Source organism: Nyctereutes procyonoides, unplaced genomic scaffold (genome assembly GCF_905146905.1).
Source record: "Nyctereutes procyonoides isolate TBG_1078 unplaced genomic scaffold, NYPRO_anot_genome, whole genome shotgun sequence".
NCBI classification, from domain to species: Eukaryota; Metazoa; Chordata; class Mammalia; order Carnivora; family Canidae; genus Nyctereutes; species Nyctereutes procyonoides.
Genome location: NW_026575139.1, coordinates 10,794,409 through 10,817,714, shown reverse-complemented (window position 1 = coordinate 10,817,714; position 23,306 = coordinate 10,794,409). Strand labels below are relative to the sequence as shown.

The following is a 23,306-nucleotide window of genomic DNA, read 5'->3' as shown; positions in this document are numbered from 1 at the left end:
CAGGATCCCAGCACTGACCATGGCTTTACCATTGTGCTCTGCTCCATCTCACAGCTCAAGTTAGCTGCCTCGAGGGGCAGCCATGGCCGCCTGCCTCCTGAAGAGTTATTGCCCATCAAACACTTCCCCTATTCAGAGAATCTGGCTGCCTCAGATACATGATTTGGGGGTTTCAGATCATGAAAAGATATTGACCATGACACCCCAATCTGTCCCCAAAAGTTCTTCCCCAATTTTTTCTTGCTAGCGAATGAAGTTAAAAACCAACACTTATAAGTAAAATGTCAAAAGGTCCTGGCCAACAGAATTTTCTTCACTATGGAATAGCTGGGAAATGGAGGGAAACCACTGAAACCCATGGCCTGTGCCCAGCAGAACCAAAACAGGAACAGAGCATGTGGGGCTTTCTACAGTCAAGGCCTACAGACCCAGAAAAACAAAGCACTATTTAGTTAGGCTTGTCTCAGCCTGCCTATTTCCCTAACAGATTCTTTTTTTTTTTTATTTATGATAGTCACAGAGAGAGAGAGAGAGAGAGAGAGAGGCAGAGACATAGGCAGATGGAGAAGCAGGCTCCATGCACCGGGAGCCCGATGTGGGATTCGATCCCGGGCCTCCAGGATCGCGCCCCGGGCCAAAGGCAGGCGCTAAACCGCTACACCACCCAGGGATCCCCCCTAACAGATTCTATTCAGATTTCCCTAACAGATTCAGATTCTATTTCCCTAACATTTCTGTTTTCAATTTAGCATAATTCTTAAAAGCCTATTTAAGTTCAAAATTAAAAAAAAAAAAAAAGTCCAGGCAGGTATCTTCTGCATAGCACCCCAATCTTGCCCTTTAAAGACCTTGAACATCCACCATTCTCCGCAGTCACTTAAGGAAGACCGCTTTCCCCCTAGACTTCCCATCAATCCACAAATGGTTTCTTGAGCACTTACTACAGTCAAACAGGCATTTGGTTTGTTCAGTCTCTCCTGGTACTAATATCCCAGCTTGCTGAGGCCTCAAGCGGCTTCCCATAAAGGAAAACTCATGCTGGAAAATCAGAGCCAGAAAGGTGAACATCACCTTTGACTGCTAAGATTGCACCCCAACCTGAGGCAGCTTCCCCACGCTACCCAGCACTATGGCTGGCTTGGCTGAACACTTACTGAGCCCTTTCTGCAGGTAAGGGTATAAGGAATGACACAGCATGTGCCTGTGTGCAGCGTTCAAGATAATGACATGAGTGAGCCCTGAAATGAGTGTCAGCAGAGTTCTAGTCCTAGCTTCAGCCATGACTTCTGTGCATCCTCTCTGTCTGGGCCTCTGTTTCATCTTCCAATCTGACATCCTCTGACCCTTGTCTCCCCAACAACGCATGCAAAAATCTCTTTTAAGTCCTATGATTAGGGGTGCCTGGGTGGCACAGTCAGTTAAGCGTCCAACCCTTGGCTTTGTCTCAGGTTGTGATCTCAGGGCAGCAGGACTGAGCCCCATGTTGGGCTCCATGTTCAGCGTGAAGTGTGCTTGAGATTCTCTCCCTCTCCCTCTGCCCCTCCTCCTCACGCTCTCTCTCTTTAAAATAAATAAATGAATATTTTTTAAAAATGCTGTGATTATAGCATTTTAAAATGCTGTGATATAACAGTCTGACCAAAGAACCAATAGTGAATAGGTGGCTCTATGTGAGCACAACAGCAAGTACACCCAGGCCTGCCAATCCCCAAGTCATTAAAGACCCGTGTAACAGATGCACCTCCTCTCTGCCAGCCAGGAGATGCCAAGATGACAGGGCTGGACAACTGGTGGACAGTAAGGTACAAAGCAAGGGTCCCTACATGGCAAGGGCTGTGGGTGCAGCGACAACAGGTTGGCTGCGCTAAGCAGACGTCTCCACTTTCAAGCGTTGGCCACCAAAGACGCACACAGTGAAGACAATGTGGATTCTGAAAGCAGGCTGCGTGATCATTTCTCTAAAGATCATACCAGGGATCCCTGGGTGGCACAGCGGTTTGGCGCCTGCCTTTGGCCCAGGGCACGATCCTGGAGACCCGGGATCGAATCCCACATCGGGCTCCCGGTGCATGGAGCCTGCTTCTCCCTCTGCCTATGTCTCTGCCTCTCTCTCTTTCTCTCTCTGTGACTATCATAAATAAATAAAAATTAAAAAAAAATTTAAAAAAAATAAAATAAAATAAAGATCATACCATAAATTATGAATAACCAAAACTTCCCTTTCTCATAGAAGCCTTCTGATAGGACATTTTGGCAAGATGGTCAGGTATCTTCCTGAATTCCTAGCTGTCACGACCCGTGATTTATAACCCATGCTGGTGCCACCCAGGTCCAAAGCTAGTCCCATTATTCCTCCCTAGTCTTCTCTGTGGCTCTCATCTGCGCTCCTGGCCCATTACACAGAAACTCTGATCCTCGTCACACACATCAACACACTAGAAGACTTATGAACACAAAATCACTTCCGTCTGTACACTTACAGCAAAACAAAGCTAACCAGACTTCGGCAGCCTCCCCCATTCTGATCCTTAGGGACAGAAAGCATCCAAAAATTGATGGGAAACCACACGAGTCATTTTCAGTTTCACGGGATTTCTAGTCATTTTAAATAACCTCACAGAACACATCTCTGGGTGTGAAGGAGAAAATATCAGTGTCAAGCCTTGGTTTGAATGCCAGGAAACTCTGCCATGGGCAGAGATGGCTAGAGCCCATTGTTATCAGTAAAAGTGACATTTACAAAGAATCTAGTATGTTTCCGCATCGGGACGGGATGCGGGAAAAAATCCCTTTATTTACAGGATCTTTTACAGTCCCTACCAGAAATGAAGTAGAAACTATTATGCTCCTTTTATAGATGGTGAAATTGAGGCAGAGCATGAAAGAACAGTAAAGAGCAAAGCCAAAAGCCAGTGATCCTTCCAAATGGACAAGTTGTGCAAACCTGGCTGGTGTGCCTGATGGGGCCTCTAACCTCCTCTGCCCAAGGGTGTGAACTTAGGGCCTCCTGCTCCGGTGGCCCCCTTGTCAGCTGCTGGTTCCACCACAGGTGACTGCTGACTGCTGGCAGTAAACCCTCCTTGATGATCTCAGGGGATCCACACCTGCTCCAAGTCGGTCAGCCAGGAGTCCCCAGCAGCCTTTCCATGTAGCTACTGAGGTAAAGCCTCCCAACCCCCAGATGCATATCATGTTGGCATATCGTCCAGACAAGTACAAATGGAGCTCAACCTACTTTGCACAGGAGAACGTGAATGACTAACCAGCTCCGGGGCGCACTGTCATTTCTGCTCTGGGGATGTTAAAACGCTTCCCAAACGCTTTTCCCGAGGTGCTACAATCACCACCAGCTCCTTTGCACTGAAGAACATAAGTAAAGCTTTGCATCCAGAGGCAGATGTGCTGAAGGTTTTCCAGAGGATGAGCACAGTTCTCTAGAGTCGGACTGGAAATTTTTAAAAATTACCAACTGGAATGAACGCATGGTCCTCACTTACCCTTTCTATCTCTTGGAGGTAGAGGAGAGCAATGTCCCCTGCTTTCTCATAACAGGTGATGACATCCTGTTCCCGGTCCACGTGGAGGTTACTGGTAGAAGAGGAAACAGGCAACTTCTCTAAACAAAGTCCTTAAAAAAAAAAAATACAAAACCTGGTTGAGTTGTTTTTCGTGGAGCTTAGTTTTTCAACATCACTCTAGAGGGCCAGAAGATGGCACGAGGATGGCACCAACTGTCCAAAGAAGCAAATGCTCTGCCTTCTACCCTCCCTCACTGAGAACATTTGACCTTAGTATCCAGGTGGAGAATCTGATCAGGTACTGTACCATGATCCCATTCAGATGTCACAGAGCTTCTCATCCAAGGACATTGCAAAGTCCTTGGAGTAAAGCAAAGCTAGGCTCACAGCACAATACTAGCTAAGGAATATCTTCTATCCCAAAAGGTCCACTTAACTAATTGAACATAAACACAATATTAAACAATCTTGGGAGTCTCAGTTACTAGGAAAATCTTCCTAGTATCTCTGGAGCTTCAGAGTTTTGCAGTCACCATAGCACCACAGACCAGAGCTCAGTTATGGGCTAAGAAAATACCAGAACTGCTTTGTGGGCATTTCTTTGGAGATGGAGATCCTCCTTGCCAAGAGAGAGCTCAGGGCCGGGATGTATGAAAGCACAAAGGGCTAAAAAACAAAACAAAACAAAACAACCAGTGTTGGGAGGAGCAGCTGGTGCCTGAATGACCACCAACCTGTAGGTCTGCTCTGGGCAACCAGCCGGGAGCAACAGGCCACGGGGCTCCACTCACAACCTGGCGGAGAGAGGGCACACTGCAGGGAGGGGAGCTGGTGCCTCCACACAGGAGGGCCTCTGCTGCGGTGAGTGCCCTGGGACACATATATACACACATGGGACACTCATTCCACTCCAGGCAATGGCGCAGGATAGGGTTTGATACTGACAGAAATGGGGTCTGGAACTGGAAGAAGCCAGAGAAATGCCCCCAGAGAACCCACTCATTTTACAGACCAAGAAGCTGAGATCAGCCACAGTAATGCAAGTGACTCGCCCCAAACCTGGCAGCCAGCCCATGACACAACAGGAATCTGAACTCAAGTCTTTGGCCTTCCAAACAATAGTCATCCACTTGGTTGCTAACTCTCAGAGTGGATGCCACTCCAGACAGGGCGCCAGACACATCAGCAAATGACCCACAGTTTCATGTGCCATCATTTTGAGAATGGCCTCTTCCAAGCTGCTCTTATCAAACAGTGCTTGTCCCTCCAAGCTGCAAAAATCCACGAGAGACAGCTGTACCAAACAGAAAGGAGGAGAAATCACTTCTGTTCACAAGGAGCCAGCAACGGCAGGCAGCGTGCCTGGGAGCTCACAGATTATGAGTCCATCGCAGAAGGTATGGCTTGAAGATTTGATTTTATATTTTATTTTATTTTATTTATTTTATTTTATATTTTATTTTATTTATTTTTTTGACAGCTGTTATTGAGGTAACATTGGCATATAACAAGCAAAACATTTTGTCAATATTTCATCATGATGGGTTTTTTTGTTCTTATTTAATTTTTTTTATTAATACCAGAGTCTACAGTTAAAACTGCATCAGGGTTCACTGTGTTCCGTCGTTCACAAGTTTTAACAAATTCATAAGGTCATATGTCTACCGTTACAGCACTGTACAGATTTGCTGCCCTAAAAACATCCCATGCCCCTCTAATTCATCCCTACCTTCCTCCTCCTGAGCCCCTGGCCCCACCACTCATCTTTTCACTGTCTTTACCGTCTTGCCGTGTCCAGGGTGTCACACACTTGTAATCCTGCAGTACACAGTGTTTTCAGTACCAGCCTTTTCAGACTGGCTTCTTTCACTTCTTTCACGTAGCATTTAAGGTCCCTGCACATCTTTTTGTGGACTGATCATGATCACTTCTTTTTGTTTCTACATAATATCCCATTTACTCATTAATCCATTGAAAGGCAATTGATTCCAAGTTTTGGCAATCATGAATAAAGCTGCTATAAACATTCATGGGCAGGTTATTGTGTGAACATAGCCTTCAACTGAAATGCGTAAATATGAGTGAGACTCTGTAATAAATAGCTAAATAAATATATTTTGTTTACAAATAGCAGGACACCTGGGTGGCTCAGCGGTTGAGCATCTATCTGCCTTCAGCTCAGGGCATGATCCGGGATCCAGGATCAAGTCCCGCATCCGGCTCCCTGCATGGAGCCTGCTTCTCCCTCTGCCTGTGTCTCTGCTTCTCTCTGTGTGTCTCAAATGAATGAATGAATGAATAAATAAATAAAAATCTTAAAAAAAAGAACAAATAGCTTTGAAACAATATTATAGTTAGCTTTGTAAGACACTGCCAAACTGTCTTCCAGAGTGGTTGTTAACCATTTTGCATTCTCATCAGCAAGGAATGAGACTTACTGTTGCTCAGCATCCTTGTCAGCATTTCGTGTTAATCAGTTTTTTGGATTTTAGTCATTCTTTAAAAAAAAAAAAAAAAAGATTTTATTTATTTATTTATTTATTTATTTATTTATTTATTTATTTGAGATAGAGCACAAGCAGGAGTAGAGGAGGGGGAAAGGGAGAGGGAGAAGCAGACTCCCCACTGAGCAGAGAGCCCAACTCAGGGCTCTATCCCAGGACCCCAAGGTCATGACCTGAGCTGAAGGCAGATGCTTACCTGACTGAGCCATCCAGGCACCGCAAGTTTAGTCATTCTAACAGGTGTATGGTAGTGTATCCTTGTTGTTGTAATCCCTAAAGACATAGGATGCTTTTTTTTTTTTTAAAAGATTTATTTATTCATGAGAGACACAGAGAGAGAGAGAGGCAGAGACACAGGCAGAGGGAGAAGCAGGCTCCATGCAGGGAACCTGATGTGGGACTCGATCCCAGGTCTCCAGGATAACATCCTGGGCTGAAGGCAGGCGCTAAACTGCTGAGCCACCCAGGGATCCCCTGATGCTTATTTTCTATCAGTATACTTCCTTTGGTGAAGTGTCTGCTCAGATCGTTGGCCCTTTTTTCAACAGGGCTGTTTGTTTTCTTATTGTTGAGTTTTACGAGTTCTTTGTATATTTTGGATACTGGTCATTCATCACATATCTGCAAATATTTCCTTCCAGTCTATGACTTGTCTTCATTCTCTGAACAGTGCCTTTCACAGAATGAAAGTTTTTAGTTTTGTTTTTTTAAAGATTGATTTATTTATTCATGAGAGACACAGAGAAAGAGAGAGGCAGAGACACAGGCAGAGGGAGAAAGAAGCAGGCTCTCTGTGGGGAGCCCAATGTGGGACTGGATCCTGGGACTCCAGGTTCATGCCCCGGGCTGAAGGCAGATGCTCAACCACTGAGCCACCCAGGCATCCCAGTTTTTAGTTTTAATACTGTCTAAACTATCAGTTTTTTCTGGCATGAACAACAATTTTGGTATGGTATCTGAAACCTCACTGCTTGGGGATTCCTGGGTGGCTTAGCGGTTTAGCACCTGCCTTTGGCCCAGGGCATGGTCCTGGAGTCCCGGGATCGAGTCCCACATCGGGCTCCCTGTGTGAAGCCTGCTTCTCCCTCTGCCTGTCTCTCTCTCTCTCTCTCTCTCTCTCTCTCTCTCTCTCTCTCCTGAATAAATAAATAAAATCTTTAAAAATAATAATAAATAAAACTACAGTACCAAACCCAAGGTCATCTAGATTTTCTATGTTATCTTCTAGAAGTTTTACAGTTTTGCATTTTACACCTAGGGCTACAGTCCATTCTGAGTTAACATTTGTGAAAAGCCTAAGGTTTGTGTCTACATTTTTGTCTTTTGCATGAAGATGTCCAGTTGCGCCAGCACCATTTGTGGAAGAAACTACCTTTTCCCCATTGAATTGCCTTCACACCTTTGTCAAAAATCAGTTGGGTATATTCCTGGCATCTCTGTTCTGTTCCTTTCATTTATTTGTCTATTCTTTCCCCAATACTATGCTGTCGTGATTACTGTACACCATTTTATTTTAAATAGCTTTACTGAGGGATAATTTATGTGCCATAAAATTCACTACGTTAGGTACAATTCAACAACCTCTATTTTATTTTTTGACACATGTAGGGTATTTGTTCATAGGAAGGCCACAGGTTTTGTGCCCCTTGTCACAATGAACCCAGATTCCTGTTGGGTGTGTTGTAAACAGAGGGGCCATTTCTTCAGGCCCCCTGCTCTGAGCACACCCCTCAACAACTTTTAATAAACTCAGAGTTGTGCAATCACACACAGTGTAATTGGAGAACATTCCTATCGTCCCCAAATGATCCTCCCGCCCCAAAGAAGTCAATCCTTATTCCCACCCTTGCTTCAAGCAACCACTAATTTGCTTTCTATTTCTATACATTTACCTTTTCTGACATTTCATAAAAACAGAACTACATAATATGTGGCCTTTTATGTTGAGTTTCTTTCATTTAGCAGAATGTCTTCAGTGTGCATTCAAATTATAGCAGTATTCCATTTCTTTTTATTGCTGTACAGATAGATGGCATTTTATCTGCCCATTTGCCAGAAATGGACATTTGGGTTGTTGCCAATTTGGGGCTATTAGGAATAATGCTGCCATGAGCATTCATGCATAATTTTTTTGTGTGGACATATGTTTTTAATTCTCTTTTAATGGGTATATACTTAGAAGTGGAATTATTAGGTCAGATAATACATTTATTTTTAACTATTTAAGAAATACCAAACTGTTTTCCAAAGTGGCAATACCACCTTACTATTCCCACCAGCAATTTATGGGGGGGGGGTTCAATTTCTGCATATGCTGGCCAACACTCATTATTGTCAGTTTGATAATAACCATCCTAGTGGGTGTAAAGTGGTATCTCATTGTGGTTTAATGGCCGTGGTGTAATGAATAATGATACTGGCCATCTTTCCATGTGCTTCTTTGTTACCCATGTATCTTTTTTTGTGAAATGTCTATCAAGATCTTTTAGCCATTTTCATTGGGTTGTTTCCTTATTACTGGGTTTTGAGAGTTCTTTATATATTGTGAATACAACTTTTCTATCAGATATGTGATTTGCTAATATTTTCTCTCATCCATGAAGTTTTGTCATTCTCTTAACATGTCTTTTGAAGACTAGAAATCTTAAATTTTGATGAAGTCAGATTTATCAGTATTTTCTCTTCTAAATTGTCCTTTGAACTTCATATCTAGGAAATCTTTGCTCAACCTGAGGTTTCTTTTCTTATATATTCTTATAAAACTTTTGTAGGGTTAGATTTTACATCGAGGTCTATGATCCATTTTAAAATAACTTTGTACATGTTGCAAGGTAGAGGTCGAAGCTTACTTCTTTACAGATAGATACCCAAGTGTGCCGGTGCTACTTATCAAAGATCTGCCTTTGCAGTTTTGTGAAAAATCAGATGGGCATATCTACATTTGAGTCTTTTTCTGGATTCTCTATGCTGTGCCAAGGAGCCATTTGTCTATATTTATGCCAGTATCACCCTTTCTTGACTACTGTACTTTTATAAATCTGAAAGTAGTGTTAGTGTTCCAATTGTGTTCTCATTTATCAGTTTTCTTGGCTAACCATAGTCTTTTACACTTCTATATAAAATCTGCTTGTCAATATATATATTTTTAAGTTGGCTAGGATTTTGATTGAGATTATGTTGAATTTATAGATCAATTTGGGGAGAACTGGCATTTTAAAAATATCAAGCTTTCTGACCCAAGATCACAACATGCCCTTTCATTTATGTAGGTCTTTAACATCTCTTGGTAATGATTTGTAGTTTTCAGTATACATGTATTGCAAACCTTTTCTCTCAGACTTACCCTTAAGTATTTCATATTTACTATAGTGTTGTAAATGGTATTATTTTAATTTCAATTCGCTTTGGTCCATTGCATAGATTTTGGGGGTCCCTGGGTGGCTCAGTAGGTTAAGTGTCCAACTCTTGATTTCGGCTCAGGTCATGATTTCGGGGTCATAGGATAGAGTCCTGTGCCAGGCTCCTCCCTCAGAGTGGAATCTGCTGAAGAGTCTGTCTCTCCCTCTCCCCGTCCCCACCTAAAATAAGTAAGTAAATCCTTAAAAAATACAATAGATTCCTGAATAGTGATCTTGAATTCTGTAACCTTGCTAAGTTTACTTATTAGTTCTACCATCATTTTTGTGGATTCTCTCAGAATTTGTATACAAGACAATCATGTTTGCAAATACAGGCAGTTTTGCTTCATCCTTTCTAATCCAGGTGCCTTTTATTCCTCTGTATTGCCTTATGCCTTATTACACAAGAACCTCCAGCACAATGTTGAATGTAATGGTGAGGACAGACATCCTTATCTCAATTCTGTTACGAAGAAAGCACTCAGTCTTTCCACCATTAAGTTTGATGTTAACTGTGAGTATTTCACAGATGCCCTTTATCAGGTTAAGGAAAAGCTCTTACACATCAACTCTGCTCTGAGTTTATATCAAGAATGGATGCTGGATTTTCTCAAATCCTTTTTCTTTGTTCATTGAGATAACCATATGGCTTTTTTTTGTTCTTTTAATTTTTTAAAAAAATATTTTACTTATTTGAGAGAGAGTGAGCAGGCATGAGTGGCAGTGGAGGACAAAGGAAGAGGGAGAAGCAGGCTCCCCGCTGAGCAGGGAGCCCAATCTGGGGCTTGATCCCAGGACCCCCAGAGACCATGACCTGAGTTGAAGGCAAATGCGTAACTGAGTCACCCAGGTGTCTCTCTTGTAGTTTTTTCATCTGGTGAATTACACTGACTGATCTTCAAATATTAAAACAAACTTCCTTTCCTGAGATTTACCATGATATATTAACCTTTTTTATACTATCAGATTTGACTTGTTAAATTTTTGCTTAAAATGTGTTTCATCTACGTGCATGAAGCATATCTGTCTGTAGTTTTTCTGTAATGGTTTTGGTATTTGTGTAAATGCTAACTTCATAAAATGACTTGAGAAATATTACCTCCTCTTCAATTTTCAGGAGGAGTTGGTGTGGAATTGTTATTTTGTTCTTAAATTTTTGGTAGAATTTACCAGGAAAGCCATCTGGACCTAGAGTTTTCTTTGTGGGAAGCTTTTTAACTATATATTTAATATCTTTGATCTGGGACTGTTCAGATGATCTCTTTCTTCTTCTTTTTTTTTAATTTTTTTTTTATTTATTTACGATAGAGAGAGAGGCAGAGACACAGGCAGAGGGAGAAGCAGGCTCCATGCACTGGGAGCCTGACGTGGGATTTGATCCCGGGTCTCCGGGATCGCGCCCTGGGCCAAAGGCAGGCGCCAAACCGCTGCGCCACTCAGGGATCCCGATCTCTTTCTTCTTAAGTGACTTTGGTAGTTTTTATCTTTTGAGTAGTTTGTCCATTTCTTCTGAGTTGTCAAATTTATCAACATAGTGTTTTTTATAATATTCCCTGATCTTTTTAATATCTATAGAATCTCTAATGATGGCACCTGTCTCATTCCTGATTTAGGCAACTTGTATTCTCTCTTTTTATCCTGAAATAGTCTGGCTAATGGTTTATCGCTTTTCTTGAAACTCTCAATAAAGATCTGTTGATTTCATTGATTTGGTTTCACCAATTTTTCTCTATTATTTTCCTGTTTTCTATTTATTTCTGTTCTGATTTGTATTACTCTTTTTCTTCTGCATACACAGGATTTGATTTATTCTTCCTTTTCTCATTTCTTACGGTGGATACAAAAGTATAAATCTAAGACCTTTTTTCTTCCCTAATATAGGCATTTAGTCACAAATTTTTCCCTAAGTACTCTTTTAGCAATATCCTACAAATATGTTTTCATTTTCATTCATTTCCCAATACTCATTTAACTTTTTATTTCTTCTTTAGAAATACATTGTTTATTTATGATTTTATTTCTTCTCTTTTATTCATGACCCTGATCAGCCAAAGGAATGTTGAAAAAGAAAATCAAAGCTGGAGGCATCACAATGCCTGACTTCAGGATATATCACAAAGCTGTGATCATCAAGACAGTGTGGTACTGGCACAAAAACAGACACATTAAAAAAAAACAACAACAACAGACATACAGATCAATGGAACTGAATAGAGAACCCAGAAATGGAACCTCAACTCTATAGTCAAGTAATCTTCAACAAGGCAGGAAAGAATATCAATGGAAAAAAGTTTCTTCAACAAATGGTGTTGGGAAAACTGGACAGCCACATGCAGAGCCACATCCAGAAGAATGAAACTGGACCACTTTCTTACAACTACACAAAAATAAACTCAATATGAATGAAAAAGCTAAATGTGAGACAGAAATCCATTAAAATCCTAGAAGAGAACAGAGGCAGCAATCTCTTTCACTTTAGCCACAGCCACTCCTTGCTAGACATGTCTCCAAAGGTAAGAGAAACAAAAGCAAAAATTAACTATTGGGACTTCATCAAAATAAAAAACTTTTGCACAGCAAAGGAAACAGTCAATAAAACTAAAAAGCAACCTACAGAATAGGAGAAGATATTTGCAAATGACACATTGGATTAAGGGCTAGTATCCAAGATCTATAAAGAACTCATCAAATTCAACACCCAAAAAACAAAAAATCCACAGGCATCAGGGTGGCTCAGTTGGTTAAGCGGCCATCTTCGGCTCAGATCATGATCTCAGGGTCCTGAGATTGAACCCAGCGTCAGGCTCCCTGCTCAGTGGGGAGTCTGCTTCTCCTTCTCCCTATGGCCCTCCCCCTGCTTGTGCTCTCTCTCACTCTCTCTCTCAGATAAATAAAAAAAATCTTAAAAAAAAATCCGGTCAAGATATGGGCAGAAGACATGAAGAGACATTTCTCCAAGGAAGACATACAATGGCCAAAAGACACATGAAAAAATGCTCAATATCACTCAGCATCAGGGAAATACAAATCAAAACCACAATGAGATACCACCTCACACTGGTCAAAATGGCTAAAATTAACAATTCAGGAAACAACAGATGTTGGCAAGGATGAGGAGAAAGGGGAACCCTCTTACACTATTGGTGGGAATGCGAACTGGTACAGCCACTCTGGAAAACAGTGTGGAGGTTCTCAAAAAGTTAAAAATAGAGCTACTCTCTATGACCCAGCAATTGCACCATTGGGTATTTATCCAAAGTGATAAATACATAGTGATTCGAAGGGACACCTCCCCCACAATGTTTATAGCAGCAATGTCCACAGTAGCCAAACTATGGAAAGAGCACAGATGTCCACTGATACATGAATAGATAAGGAAGATGCAGCATATATATATTTATATATACACACACACACACACAGACACACACAATGGAATATTACTCAGCCATCAGAAAGATGAAATCATTTGCAATGATGTGGATAGAACTAGAGGGTATTCCACTAAGTGAAATAAGTCAGAGAAGACAAATATCGTATGATTTCACTCATATATGGAACTTAAGAAAACAAACCAAATAAACATGTAGGAAGGAAAGGAGACATAAAATAAGACAAAAAAAGAGAGGGAGGCAAATCATAAGAGACTCTACAGGAAGCAACCTGAGGGTTGCTGGAGGGGCGGTGGGTGACAGGATGGGGTTACTGGATGATGGGCATTAACGAGGGTGCCTACAATAGCCAAACTGTGGAAGGAGCCTCGGTGTCCATCGAAAGATGAATGGATGAAGAAGATGTGGTTTATGTATACAATGGAAGATTACTCAGCCATTAGAAATGACAAATACCCACCATTTGCTTCAACGTGGATGGAACTGGAGGGTATTATGCTGAGTGAAGTAAGTCAATCGGAGAAGGACAAACAGTGTATGTTCTCATTCATTTGGGGAATATAAATAATAGTGAAAGGGAATATAAGGGAAGGGAGAAGAAGTGTGTGGGAAATATCAAAAAGGGAGACAAAACATAAAGATTCCTAACTCTGGGAAACGAACTAGGGGTGGTGGAAGGGGAGGAAGGCAGGGGGTGGGGGTGAATGGGTGACGGGCACTGAGGAGGGCACTTGACGGGATGAGCACTGGGTGTTATTCTGTATGTTGGCAAATTGAACACCAATAAAAAATAAATTTATTATAAAAAAAAGGAGGGTGCCTGAAGTAATGAGCATTAGGTGTTGTATGCAACTGATGAATCACTGAATTACACAGTATACGTTAATAAAATCGAATTGAAATAAAAAAATTTTAAAAAGAAATGAATAGTTATCAAATACTTGGGGATCTTCCTATCACTGATTCCTAAATTAATTCCATTATAGTCTGTGCAGTAAGAGGCACATACCAAAGAAAGGTTTGACCCCTGTGCAGCTTTTGGGGAACATCCCCTAAGCCCTTGAATATCCCACCTCATATAAGTGTCTTTGTATTTCTGGGGCCTCAGGCCATACCAGATAGCTATATTTACGATGTGATTTATGGTGAAGGTCTTGGGCCACACTGTATCACACTCTGGAAGTGCTAAACACTGAATAATTAAGGTCAGTTCCAGGAGCACTCCATTTCTACATGACAAAACTCCAGTAAAAACCCAAAACACCAAGGTATGAGTGAGCTTCCCTGACTGGCAATACTCCCTAAGTGTTGTCTCCCATCATTCCTGGGAGAATTAAGTGCTGTCCACGTGAGCCCAGTGGAAGAAGGCCCCTGAAAGCTTGAGCCTGGTCTTTCCTGGACTCCACCTTGAGCACCTTTCCCTTTAAGTATTGTAACCTGAAGCCTTTTTTGCAATCAACTGAGACCATGAGTATAACAGCTTTTCTGAACTCTGCGAGTCTTTCTAGTCAATCACTGACCTAAGGGTTGGCACAGGTCAGAGAACATACTTGAACCTTTCCAACTTGTTGAAACTTGTTTCTGGCCCAGATTATGGTCAATCTTGGTAAATACTCCATCACCCTCAAAAAGAATGTGTATTCTGTTGTTGGGTGGAGTGTCATATAAATGTCAATGAGGTCAAATTGGTAGACTGTTTTGTGCCAGGGTCTTCTGTCTTCACTGACCAATCGACTGTGTACTTGTTCCATCAAGTATGGAAACGGGTATTGACGTCTCTGAGAGGAACTTTCAGTGGTTGCGTTAGGGCTGAACTCCTCATGGTCTACTTTGACAGTACGACATAACAACAGTACGCCATGTCACATGTAGCACAACACCCTTCCAATCGCATCCTCCCATTTCTCTCTTTCCAGTCTTTATCCTCTTTTTATGTACATTTTACTTTCACATAGATTATAAGTCCCACCCTACACGGTTATCATTTTCATTGGAATGATCATTTATCTTTTATAGACATTTAAATAATAAGGAAGAACTCATACAGCCATCAATAGAGCTGTGACTTCCAGCGCTCTTCATTCCTTTGTGTGGATTCGTATTTCTTTACTGTATCACTTTCCTTCTACCTAAAGGGACTCCTTTAACATTGCTTATTGTTGCAGTCCAGCTAATGATGGTTTCTCTCAGCCAGTTATGTCTGAAAAAGGCTTTTCTTGGCCCTCATTTTTGAGAGATACTGTCACTAGGTATGGAATTCAGAGCAGACAGTTCACCCCCCACCCACCCCGCACTCTAAAGGTATCGCCTCACTATAGTCTCACTTGCATGGTTTCTAATAATAAATCTACCGTCACCGTTATATGTGTCCATCTGCATGTAGTGTGTCTTTCTTTCCGGCTGCTACTAAGATTTTCTCTTTATCACTGGTTGTGAGCAATTTGGATTATGAATGTGTTTTGATTCGGCTTCCTTCATGTCTCTTGGGCTTCACTGAGCTATTCTAGATCTGAGGATTTATAGTTTTCATAACATTTGAAAAATGTCCAGCCATTATTTCTTCAAAAATTTCTAATCTACACGCCCCTCCCCTCTTAGGGGACTCCAATTACATACATATTAGGCCACTTAGAGTCATCCCATAGCTCATTTATCCTCTCTCCACTCTTTACAAAGAATATTTCATTATGGATAGTTTATATTACTTGCCTTCAAGTTTACCGGTTTCTTTAATGTCTAATCTGCCATTAATCAAATCCAGTCTATTCTACATCTCAGACATTATAGTTTTCATTTCTAGAAACTTAAGTCTATTTTTACCTTCCATGTCTCTACTAAATTTTTAAATGGAAGGAATACAGTTCTAATACCTATTTTAATGCCCCTCCACTACTAGATGCTCAATATTCATTTCCTTCCCATTTAGAGCCAAATTTGTTTATGCAGTTGCCAAAAAAAAAAAATTAAAAAATCACTAAGCGCCTCTCTCCAGTGTGAACTCTCTTATGACCTCTTGAAATTTTCTTTGGAGGCGAATACAAGATAAACTGAACAAATTCAATGGGAGTATTAGTGGAGTTTATTTATATAAAGTACTCAACAAGGGTTTGCTATTATTATTAAGATATTATTACTATCACAACAAATCATCTTATATTCCAAAACAAAACAAAACTGAACAAATTTACCATTTGGTAGAACAGCTCTAAAACTACCCAGAAGCGTGCACTTGACTGGAGCTTCCTAAATGTGCTTTGAGTGCTCACTTGTGCAAAATTTAAATCACTAGAAAACAACAAAAAGAGATAAATTGTTTCATAATCTGCCCTCTGCTTGTATGAGAAATAACCAAATAATGTGCAAGTCAATATCAGGAATTTAATATAAAGAAAAAATTCTCCAGAGTGTGTCAAAGGGCCAGGAGAAAAAAATGAGTCTATTCTTTGGCATTTACTCTCACTGCAGTCTGGCCCCTGACCACCAATGTTCCTGAAGATGACCAAGGCCCTCAGGGCCCCGCCAGGCCCCCTAAATCAAAGAAAAGCCAAATCTAGTTCAACAGTTTGTCTACCATCTGTATTTGGAGGTCTGAGATATTTGAAATCCAGTCATCTAGGGCTGCGATCCATCCACAAGCATAGTTGGTAAGAACATCCAACTCATTACACAATGAAAACTTCCACTGTGAGGAGAGACTGGTGTTTTCCATGGGCCTGTGTTCTAACTGGGGAGATACGTGGACAAACAAGGATTGGGGTGACACATGGGTCCTTGGCAAGGAGTCCATTCTTAGATAGGGGGCCCTTTATGGTAAACACTATTCCTTTCCTTCTACCAAATGCTATGACATTCTTTCCATGTGTCACTGGGCACATCCCAGAGCAATAGCAGAGCCTTGATTTACCACCATCAATTCGTGGCTCTGCAGCTCAGTTCCAGAATATTTCATTCTCTGTCAAAAGCTACTTAAAGGACCTCTCGACTAGACTATAAATTTTCAAGCGTCTGGGATCAGATCAACACTGTCTGAGAAGCAAGCCCTGAGGTCATTTCCCAAACTGGCCCCCATTAAAATGTCAGATGACACCTTGTCAGTTTGGAAAGCTATCATCAATAATGTTTTTAGTCCCTTTCTTTTTTCCAGAGAAATGCCTGACCAAAAAAGTGAAAAACAGGCTTGACAAATAGCTGGTGTGACAGTGATGCCTGATGCACATCTTGATAAGCTCTGCACCTACCAAATCAAAGCTGCATACAAAGGGTAGAAATCAAATGGTCGCGGGCCCTGCATCATGGTCAACTTTAAAGCATAGATGAAAACAGTGGCGGACTGCATGCTAGGATTTAAAGAATGCTTAGTAGCCAACTGGCCCCAAAATGTATCTCCTGCCCCAGGAGGGAATTCCCACAGGTAAGCTCACTTCTGAAAGGTCCTTCCTAGGAAGGGTAATACATTTAAATAAATCATTATAAGAAAAGCACGTAGATCACACCAGACTGACTGCTTTCGAAGCTCTTCTGTGGACAGTGACCTATGGTTCTGTTTAATAGGACCATCTTCCTTCCAATCTTGGGGAAAAAGAAAATCTCGGGCACCTGGGTGGCTCAGTGGTTGAACATCTGCCTTCGGCTCAGGGCGTGACCCTGGGGTCCTGGGATCAAGTCCTGCATCAGGCTCCCTGCATGGAGCTTGCTTCTCCCTCTGCCTGTGTCTCTGCCTCTCTTTCTGTGTCTCTCATGAATAAGTAAATAAAATCTTTAAAAATTAAAAAAAAAAAAGAAAGAAAGAAAATCCCAGAAAAGTTAAGTGACATGCCGAAGGTATGCACAGGGGCCAGAAGGAAACTACAGGAAGGCCCAGGAGCTGGGGCAAATGCATCCTGCCCCAGGTAGTAGTAACCCAAGGGAAGAAACAAACACTACTATGTCTGATGCAGGAGGAGTGCCGTACAGACACCAGCAGACCAGGGGGACATCACAGTTGGGAGGGGGCACTAGGTGGCTGGGGACAGGCTGAGGACCCTGCACACTGTCAAAAGCTCAAATGTATGCAGCCTCTGAATCATTCTATCGAGATGTGGGTAGAGAACTTCCCACGGCACCCTGGACTCCCCGCCCTTTATTTCCCTCCACAGCTAGTCTCCCTTGTCTCTGGAAGGGAACTCCACCTTATTCCCCCAAGGGCTCTGCATAGCTGGAGGTCTGGCTGAGGAAGTGGAAAGCTGTCCATCTCACTTCCAAACCTCTGGTGATCACAGAGGGGTAATCACCCCAAAATTCTTGTAGGATTGTTCACATTTGAGAACCATGAATGAGGAGCCTGATCTGGGTATGGAAGGCTGAACAGTTTCAATAATGATAAGGGTTCATTTATCAAGGCCTCCTCTGCACTCAGAGCTCTGCCTGGGGTTTGACATGCACCATTTATAATCCCCACAGCCACCTCGCAGGGAAGGTGTGAACAGCACCTTTCAGATAAGGCTGACCTTTGGGCTCCACAGCTAGTAAATGATAAAGCCAAGTCTTGACCCCTGGTCTATCTGACCACCAAACCCTACTCACAATATCCAGTCCCACTGAGCTGCTGACAGCATATTCTGCGTCTGATAAGAGCAATGACAATAAAAATGGGTTTCAAATTGTAAAGGCACCGAAGTCAAAGTCTGGAGCCCAAAGGCAGTGATCGCTCCCACCCAGAGCTGCACCACCCTGGCAGTTCTGTGGCTCACTGGCCTCCCGCTCCTTGTCTGCATCAGGAAGGGCTCAACTACTGGGATACCAGCTTGAGCTGTATAACTTTAGAGGACTAACAGCCAAAACAAGTATTTTGAAGTTTTTAATCGCATTAAAATGAACACGGAATTAATTTCTTCCAAAGTTATGCAACACGATGAAAGGCCTATAAAATATATGGACTATGTGCTACAACATTAGGCATTGTTTCCGCATATATCTTAACCACATCCCTGGAAGCCAGACTCAGGACAGGTACACTCTGATGCTTTGCTGTAACATGACCCATAAGGCACTTTATAATTGGAAGTACCAGCAAAACTTCATTTATAATACCCTGTCTCTGATAACCCAGTCCTGTGGTATGGATTTCAAAGACAGTAAGACCATTTCTAGGGATCTCAATTTCCAAGGCTGAAAAGAAACTCAGGAAAAGAGATTTGAGATCTTTAAAGCAAAGTCTTGGCAAAGGCAGCTCTAGACTGCTGGCCCTGTGTTGTCACCTCTAAGATGGCCAGGTTCCCACAGGTGTCACATATACTCAACTCAGTGGAAGGACAAGCCACAGTATAGGGTATAGAGAGGAGGAAAAACCAATGGAAACCACCAAATGATGGTGGGGGGCGGGGGGCGGGGATGGGGGCAGCTGGCCCAGACTTCCTATGAAGTCCCTGTCAATCCAGAGCTTCTCTGATTTTTAGTGGTCTCTGGGCTGGGAGCCTTGGTTGGCGCCTTCTGGGTGCTTTTGGAAACTGTTGTCTTGCCAGAGTCACCATCTTCTTCTTAGAAAATGTGCATGTGGGGAACCCTGGGTGGCTCAACGGTTTAGCACCTGCCTTTGGCCCAGAGCGTGATCCTGGAGTCCCGGGATCAAGTCCCGTGTCAGGCTCCCGGCATGGAGCCTGCTTCTTCCTCCTCCTGTGTCTCTGCCTCTCTCTATATATATATCTATCATAAATAAATAAATAAATCTTTAAAAAAAAAAGAAAATGTGCATGCACACACACACACACACACACACACACGCCACTCCTAAAAGAAGATGCCAGATCCTGAATCAGACATTCACCTGCTAGAACAGATTATCATTCAATGACCTTCCATAATTCTGTGAGCAGATGAGATGCTAATTCAACCTGAAATGTTCACTGCTAAGTGTGCAATCTGAACTTATGCTCATTAAGTCACTACTTAGTAACAACATAATAGTAGTAACAACATGTAGTACTAGCTACACATAAGACACTTTTGAGTTTGACATAAGTGACCTGACCGTCACAAAAATGCTCTGAGAGTATTCACTATCACTCCATTTTAGAGATGAGGGAACTGATCCCTGTGCTATTAATATTAAGTAGCCTGCCCAAGATTATGCAACTAGTAAGTGACAGAGCTAGGATTCCAACCAGATCCTCTTACTTGAGTTCTTGCTCTTAACTTTTTCATTATATTCTCTCATGTCTCTGATTTATCTGTCTCCATATGTAAAGCAATACTATATAGTGGCTAAGAACATGAGCTCTGGGCCAGACGCTCTGGTTTCCGATCCACAGCTGACTTTGTACAGAAAAATGTTATGTGCTTGGAACAGTACCCAACATATAGTAAGCATCTAAAAAACAGTAACTACCATGATTATTCTCAAGACCACTATTATCTTTAGGTAACAGTAGGCTGGAAGGTCTCCAAGTGGGAGCATTTTACCCATGTGCTAAATTTTCATACATATTTTAATAATAGCTTTATTGAGCGATGCCTGGGTGGCTCAGTGGTTTAGCACCTGCCTTTAGTCCAGGGCATGATCCTGGAGTTCCAGGATCGAGTCCCGTGTCAGGCTCCCTGCATGGAGCCTATTTCTCCCTCTACCTATGTCTCTGCCCCCACCCCTGTCTTATGAATAAAATCATTAAAAAAAAGAAAAATAATAATAGCTTTATTAAGATATTATATATATATGCCACAAAATTTACCTGTTTTAAAAAAAAAATCACAAGTCAGTGGTAGTATACTTTCATAGCCGTGAAACTATTCCCACTAGCTAATTCAAGAACATTCTAATCACCCCAAAGGGAAGTCCCATACCCATGGGCAGGTCCTCCCCATCCCATGCTCCTCCCAGACCCCGGCAGCCACTTTGTCTCTATGGATTGTACTGTTATGAGTATTTCATATCAGTGGAATCCTACAGTATGAGACCTTTTGTTTCTGGCTTCTTTCACTCAGCATGTTTTCAAGGTTCATGCCTCTTGTAGCAAGTATCAGAAGTATCAGAACTTCCTTTTTTTAATTGAGGGGAAATTCACATAGCACAAAATTAGCCATTTTTAAACATTTAATGGCATTTATCACATTCACAATACTGTTTAACCTGCATCTCTATCCAGTTCCAAATACTCTATTCCTTTTATTGCTGAATAATATTCCATGGTGCATGTATAACACATTTACTCATCCATTCAACAGTTGATGGCCATTTGGGTTGTTTGCATTTTCTAGAAATTATGAAAAATGGTGCTATTAATATTCATGGTCTTTGTGTGGACGTATGTTTTCTTATTGTCGTTCTAACATTTGGTCTTCATTTTGTTTCATTTTGTTTATTAAGTTTAATTTTATTTTTTTAAAGATTTTATTTATTTATTCATGAGAGACACAGAGAGAGAGAGAGAGAGAGAGAGAAGCAGAGACACAGGCAGAGGGAGAAGCAGGCTCCATGCAGGAAACCTGATGTGGGACTCGATCCCAGTCTCCAGGATCAGGCCCTGGGCCAAAGGTGGCGCTAAACCACTGAGCCACTGAGGCTGCCCTTAAGTTTTTTATTTTAATTCCAGTGTAGTAACATTGTTGTATTAGTTTCAGGTGTACAACACAGTGATTCACAATTCTGTACATTTGACTCAGTGCCCATTAGAAGTGTGGATGTATGTTTTCAATTGTCTTGGGTATATACCTAGGACAAAACTGATACACGACATAGAGTATTATTATAATTATATAATATCAAAATTATATTACTTCCAACCTGTGTTCTAAAAAATCATATTACTATCTAACTGCCACACTTCTGGGTAAAATACTAAGAAGTGAAAATACAAGGGCTTCTCAGTAGACAGATCTGGACTCAAAAACCCTTGCTTTTCATTAATTAGTTCAGTGGCTTTGAGAAAGCTATTCAGGGTCTTGGAGCCTCTCTGTTTCCTCATCAGGTAAATAAGAATAACAGCACTAGCTCATGCCTGGCACACAGTGAGGTAAGTACTTAATAAATAGTAACTACTATCACCAACAAGCACCTTTCCTGGGGGCAATGACAAACCTCATCTTTTTTGAGAGGAGTCTGAAAAAGAAAAGCATTGAGAAGAAAATAACAATCATCCATATCCCCACCATTCAGAATTAAACGCACTTAACATTTTAGCACACATCCTCAGCCTTAACCATTCATGATGTCATGTAAACTCTGGTCTCAGCTCTAGTTTCTTTTCTAAGAAAAGTAGACTCCTCATCCTAGGAGGTCCCCCTAGAGTGCACAGTGTAGGCCCTGGGTACCCGAACTACAGCAAGGAATGAAGGCTGCCGGTTAACAGATGTGCCTGTCCTTTCCTCATTTCCAAAATTATCACTGAGCACCACCTGTGTGCAGCGCTCTGGGGAGGGATGGGCTTTGCAGAACAGGCCACAGTCTTCTCACTGGAGCAGCTCACCTACAGTGCAACTGAGGGGAAAGACATTTTCAAAACAGTGTAAGAAGTGCAGGGACGCACACAGACCAGGCATCCCAGAAAAAGTAGAACAAGAAAGTCAGTTGACTTTCCCTTCAGACTCCAGCCCCCCAACTCTCTTTGGGCTCTTTGAGTCTCTGGTTGCTTCCGAAAGGAGAATCAACGAGGAGCCTATTAACACAACCAACATTAAATATGAATATGGGTCAGTGGCAATAAAAGGGCTCTTACTCTTCTTACACCATCTAAATATAAACAGGAAGCTTTGACTAGCAACCTGAGATGAACAGCTCCACTGCATGCAGCCTCCCACCAGTGGCAGCACGGTGACATCGCTGGGAGGAGGCCTGAGATCACCAGTGGGAAGGCTTGTGCCCACACGACACCCCCCCACACGCCCTGCCCTCAAAGCTCCTCCCACCCTTGTGCCCCCGCAGCCACTTTTTCTGGGTTTGGCACACTGGCAAGAGCCAGCACTTGGCCCCACCTCTTTCACCCTGTTCCCTCCACGCATGGACTTTTCTGTACAACTTTTTTTCCCACCGTCCCTAAAGGGATCTAAAGGAAAAGAAAAGAAAAGAAAAGAGAAAAAAGAAAGAAAGAAAGAAAGAAAGAAAGAAAGAAAGAAAGAAAGAAAGAAAGAAAGAAAAAGACAGACAAGTTTCTCAAGGGAAAAAACTGGCCCCCCTATCTTCTCTGCTCACTGCAGCTGAAGTCCCGGCTCCGAGGGTTCCTGAGGGGCCCAAGGTCACATAGGGGCGCTGGCACCCCGAGCCTGGAGCCCCGGGCCCACCCACCACCCACCACCCCCGAGCACTCCGCCAGGGGGGAGGCGCGGTCAGTGGTTCCAGGTCGGGACTGTGCCCCTGGGATGCCTAGAGGGTCAAGAGCAAGCATCCCCTTCCTAAAGGCCGGGCCTAGGCACCGTCACATCAAGGCTGGTACATCCGGTACCAGCAGTCCCCCGGGATCACCTTCCCTGGGCGGGGTCCTTACTCTGGACGACCAAAGGGAGACGCCGAAACTGCTGCCAAGCCCC

The 23,306-nt window shown here is 42.3% G+C and overlaps 1 protein-coding gene and 1 non-coding gene across 7 annotated transcripts in view; both read right to left on the bottom strand.

Moving 5' to 3' along the window:
• The window catches only part of TTC7B (tetratricopeptide repeat domain 7B), a 250,179-nt gene that overhangs the window by 177,892 nt on the left and 48,981 nt on the right, over positions 1-23,306 (bottom strand). For all 6 annotated transcript variants that reach the window (XM_055303621.1, XM_055303622.1, XM_055303623.1 and 3 more), the window contains exon 4: positions 3,498-3,628. In XM_055303621.1, the coding sequence (XP_055159596.1) occupies positions 3,498-3,628 (131 nt within the window). The remainder of the gene's footprint in view (positions 1-3,497; positions 3,629-23,306) is intronic.
• On the bottom strand, positions 7,623-7,752 carry LOC129496496 (small nucleolar RNA SNORA11). Its single transcript, XR_008661785.1, has one exon. It is a non-coding gene; the product is annotated as a small nucleolar RNA SNORA11 (small nucleolar RNA).